At 43.2% G+C, this 4,868-nt stretch overlaps 2 protein-coding genes across 2 annotated transcripts in view; both read right to left on the bottom strand.

Annotated features, from left to right (window-relative positions):
• The window catches only part of LOC107646510 (probable pectinesterase/pectinesterase inhibitor 21), a 2,195-nt gene extending 211 nt beyond the window's left edge, over window positions 1-1,984 (bottom strand). The window contains exons 1-2 of the mRNA XM_021105432.1: window positions 781-1,984; window positions 1-697 (exon numbers count right to left, since the gene is read on the bottom strand). Coding sequence (XP_020961091.1) covers window positions 1-697; window positions 781-1,831 — 1,748 coding nt within the window. The 5' untranslated portion in view covers window positions 1,832-1,984. The remainder of the gene's footprint in view (window positions 698-780) is intronic.
• Window positions 2,540-4,569, bottom strand: LOC107646511 (pectinesterase-like). The gene is made up of 2 exons (XM_016350693.2): window positions 3,588-4,569; window positions 2,540-3,307 (listed from the first exon to the last, which is right to left on the bottom strand). Exons 1-2 carry the CDS (start codon window positions 4,552-4,554, stop codon window positions 2,613-2,615), a joined length of 1,662 nt encoding a protein of 553 aa, XP_016206179.1. The 5' UTR covers window positions 4,555-4,569; the 3' UTR covers window positions 2,540-2,612.

Raw genomic sequence — 4,868 nt, 5'->3', positions numbered from 1 at the left:
TGGCCAGGGTTGTAGGGAATCTTGGTAACCTTGATCCATTCATCTCCACGGAAGAAGTTGGTTGGATTGTACATGTTTGCTGCTTGTGCTGTGAAGTTTTTCTTGATACCAAGCCAGTTGACACGGTTGGTGTTGTCAGCTCCGGGACCACGGTTGCCGAACTCAGCGTAGTAGCAAGTGTCCATGCCGGAGAGTCCCTCGGCTGTTTGCCATGGCATGTAACCGGCGGGGGTGACCAAGTCATCAAGGTAGGTATCCAAGAAGACGGTCCTTGAGTAATTCTTCCATGGACGAGCAAGGAAGGCCTTGTTGGTGAACCTAACTGGGAAGTATTCTGGGTCTGACACGATGGAACCACCCTGGATCACAATTCCTGTTGGCTGGTACCTCTCCTTCCTGCCTTGTGCTGTCACAATGCACTGCTGGTTTGCCAATGGCTTCCTCACCTCGAAGGTGCAGTTCTGGAAGACTGACACTGCATCTCCGAACACGAAATCGATGGTGCCTGAGATCACGCAGTCTCTGTAGAACTGACGCATGGTGTGGGCGTACAGTGTGTCTTGGTAACCGTCCATTCTGCACTTGTAGAAGATGGATTTGTCTGCTTGCACCCTCAGAGCCACTGCCTGGTGCTTCGCTGCTCCGGCTGAGTTCTCGAATCCTACTCCCATGGCAACGAAGTAGTCTCCTTGAACAGCTGCATTTCCATGCAACATTAATATACAAGCTATCTATATATATAAGAAGATATATAGGAATTGAATTGAATTAATTACGTACCAACGGTGGCGGTCTTGTAAGTGTTAACGCCATCGATGAAGTTCTTATTGCCGGTGATGCGGGTCTTGTGACCACCATCGCCGATGAAGACAACGTGGGTCAAGTTCCTGGGGACTTCAAGGTACTCCTGGTAGACACCCTCCTTGATGTGGATGATGAAGGGCTTCTTGTTATTTGAAGGAACCTTCCTCAAGGCTTCTGTGATGGTCTGGAAATCACCAGAACCATCCTTTGCAACTGTCACGTCAGCCTTGAACCTTCTTCCGCCACCAACAGTAGCCATAAGCTTGCGGACGGCGATGCGGTCCTCGATCCACTCGGGGAGCTCCTGGTCCTGGTCCTGGTCCTCATCGTCCTCGGACATCAGGCGGCGGGCTCCGGCGGGCTGGGTGGAGGGGAAATGCATGGCGCTCATGGTCTTGTCGAGCTCGGTGATGATGGCGAGGCCATTGCTGCTCATGTGCATGGCGGTCCTCAACAATTCCTTCATCTGCTCGCCGGCGCTGCTGGTGGTGTTCTCGAAGCCGTCAAGGCAGGTCTCCTGGTAGGTGATGGCACCGCTGAGCCAGACCTTCAAGCTGCTGAGAATGTTGTCGATGTTGTTGAGGTCGAACCTTCCAAGCTTCTCGAGGGACCTGTTGAACTCGTCAATGGAGAGGTCCATGAGTTGCTTGCAAGAGTCGAGAGCCTGCTTGGCCATGGGGTCGTTCTCCAATTCCTGAAGCATCTGGGTCTGCTCAAGGCCATCGGTGATCCTCTTGATGGTGATGTTGAATGCGATCTTGATGAGTTCCCTTGGATCCGTGGTGTTGCCGGCTTCTGCGGACAATGACTGCTCGCATTCCTCTCTGTAATCTGTAGGAGCGCAGAGGGTCTTCACCGCTTTCACCGACGATGCAACATGGCTCTGGTCTTCTGCCTTTGAACCATCACTGGAGTTCTTGTTCAAGGTGACGCTGAGTGTGACGGCCACCACCATGGCCACCAATAAGAAGGTTGAGACTCCTATAAGGACTAGTCTTTTATTCCTCTCTGGGTCTCCCCCTGCCATTTTAAATTGAATTAAGCAGCTCCTGGTTATTCACCACCTGATGAAATGATGGAGCAGGAGCTGCTCGCTCGAATGCAACTTTGATTGGCAGAGGGCTTAGCTTGCAATTGATTATCTTCTGTCAGAGCTCGCTAACCCCTGTTCGGAGAGTGCGTTTTTCGTTACTTACTCTCCCTCAATATATATGTTTCTCTATGTGCTTTTTTAGACGCGAATGTTGCGAAAATGGGAGGTTTGGAGTCAAAAGAGATACCTGTGTGGTAGTTATCTTTCTTCTATAATTAGAACCCTCCACATATAGACAAAGGCAAACCTTAATTTGTTAATACCAAGGGGATGCATGCGCATTTTCATCCACACACGGGTTTACCTGCCTAAAAACACGCCCTCTAATGTAATGTACATTGAAATTGTAATAACATGATGGTTGATTCAAGTAAATTTAATACGACAAATGTTAATATACAAAAATACATTATGGAGAGAAATACTTAGAAGACAAAAATTACAAGGAACAACTAAATAAGAGTGCGGAAATAGATATCAGTGATTAAGTATAGAGAAACAAGCTAATAACCGAGATAAAAATGAAATAAGTCTAAATACATATATATGGGAACATTATGATGTACAACGGGCAATCAAAAGAATGACAGGAAAAAAAAAGTGAGAAATTATGCGATGAATAAATAAAGGATCAATGCAATTTTATTTATGACCGACATGCATACATATATGAATTAATTCCTATCTGATCTGTTATACAATAATAATGCAAAATTCAGTATAAACTAGCTAAATATGGTACTCCAGTGGCGGGAAGCCAAACATCACCAAATATGAAATTGGAGACTGTAAAATTAATTGCACCTATGCTGTCCAAAAGCACATCGTAACCTGCCCAAGTAACCCTACTACTGGTATTTGATCCGGCTCCCCAGTTATCATATTCAGCATAATAAAGGGTGTCTAAGGCAAAGTCCCCAGACCAAGCAACCCAACCCGCTGGATCGATCAAGCTATCCATGAAAGATTGCATGTAAACTGTTCTTGAATACAGTTTCCATGGCCTCCCTAGGTACGTTTTTGTGGTGCCGTTACTAGCAGCTAAATCGGCTGCGGCCGTTATGGTGCAATTGTGTATGGAGATTCCAGTGTTTTGATTCACGTCAGTTCTGCCCTGTGCAGTGATTGCATTGAATTGATTACTCATTGGTAGTCTTGGGTAGATGTTACAATCTTGGAAGACAACCGCTCCATTGCCAAATATGAAGTCCACAGTGCCATAAATGTCGCAGTTTCTGTAGAATTGCCTCATAGAATGCGTGTACAATGTGTCTTGGTACCCTTCAAAGCTACAGCTATAAAATGCAGATAGATCTGCACCGCTCCGAAACGCCACTGCTTGGTGGTTTATTGCTCCGGCTGTGTTCCGAAATGTCATGTTCACCGCCACAAAGCCTTGTGCAACCACAGCTGAAAGAAGAAAAACTAATAAGGTCACTTGGTGATCAAGTAACTAAACATGGAAAGTTAATTAACAAGAAAAGGTAGCAAAGGAAAAATAAAGCATCATTTTACTGTGTTATCAAAGAAGATTTAAAAATAGAAATTCACATGCAGTTGTCTTTATATAAAATTATTAGTTAAGAATTGTTAGATAATAGTTTACCCAAGCATGTCAAAGCATATAATAACTCTTAAGTAACTTATATTTTACACAATCATAAAAATTAAAAGTAAGATTCATCATTACCAAACGTGGCAGAGTTGAAGGTTGTCCAGCCATCAGCAACGCTTCGATTTCCGGTGATTATAGTCTGGTTAATACCATCACCTATCATCATTAAATACTGCTTGGTTTTTGGAATGGAAACATATTCTTCATACACCCCTGCAACCACATAAATTACAAAAAAGCCATTGATACCAAGGGTGTTGTTTGGTGCTGCATTCACTGCATCATTAATAGTTGTGTAGTCTCCAGAGCCATCTGGGTTCACCACCACCGTTTGGCTCACAACAACATTCGCCTCAGGATCTAACTGAAGCAGTTTTCTTCCTCTTCTTTTTGTTATCTCATACAGCCTCTGTTCCCACATGCGATGAATGTTACTTCTCTTTACTATTCTCTCTGTTAATTTTCTGTTGTGTGTGTTTTTGTTGTTTCCCCAACCTTGCTTGAAAAATGCAAGGGATATGCTATAAAACTTGGTCCCATTGGAGATATTGGTGATGAGTAATTCATCAGTGTGTGTGGTTGTGGCTTGTTGGAGGCTATCTAAGCATGTGTCGTGGTTGGTTAAAGTAGCACTAATCATGCTATGCAAATAATTTTCATCCTCTGAGCTACTGAGTGTGTTAGTGGAATTTATGGCGTTGAGAGTGTTGGTCCAGAAATCTACGTTGAAGTCACTTAGAAGGTAGCAATCTTGAAGGGCAAGAAGCATGGACTCAGATAATTTGTTTTTGGAACGAGGTTTGAGATACTTAGAGACTAATGAGCGAAACTTAGTAGATGATGAGAGGGATTTGCGTGCGAAAAATCGACCATAGCTATGTATGTCACTGCGGCCTTTGGAAGGTGAATTGGATTTGCAGAAGGATGGATATGGTGTGAGGTCGCAAATGGAGGAAGATGAAGATGCAAGAGAAGCCAAGTTGGAGAAAATAATAGTGGCAGTGAATAATAATAAGCTTATAGATAGATCTGAAGCTGCCATTGAGAACTACCTAGCTTGATGAGATGAATAATATTCATAGAGTACGTTATAAATATGTGCATGGAGCGTGCTATAGAAAAAGCAGTTGTAGTTTGATTATACAACAATTTTGGTTAATGGTATCTTCTAATTTTTAATATAGGCGATTCCAATTTTAATTTGTACTCAAAAGAACACTTTTGCTTTCTTGACTTAGTTAATTTAAAATTCATGGAAAAAAAAAATAGAAAAAGTGATAGTAGGGTGATAAATTGTCATGCATCATGCATGTGAGACCGAAATAGGTGATGTCCACCGACTTAGCAAATTATTAC

This window comes from Arachis ipaensis, chromosome B06 (assembly GCF_000816755.2).
Source record: "Arachis ipaensis cultivar K30076 chromosome B06, Araip1.1, whole genome shotgun sequence".
NCBI classification, from domain to species: domain Eukaryota; kingdom Viridiplantae; phylum Streptophyta; class Magnoliopsida; order Fabales; family Fabaceae; genus Arachis; species Arachis ipaensis.
This window is presented reverse-complemented; position numbering and strand designations above follow the sequence as displayed.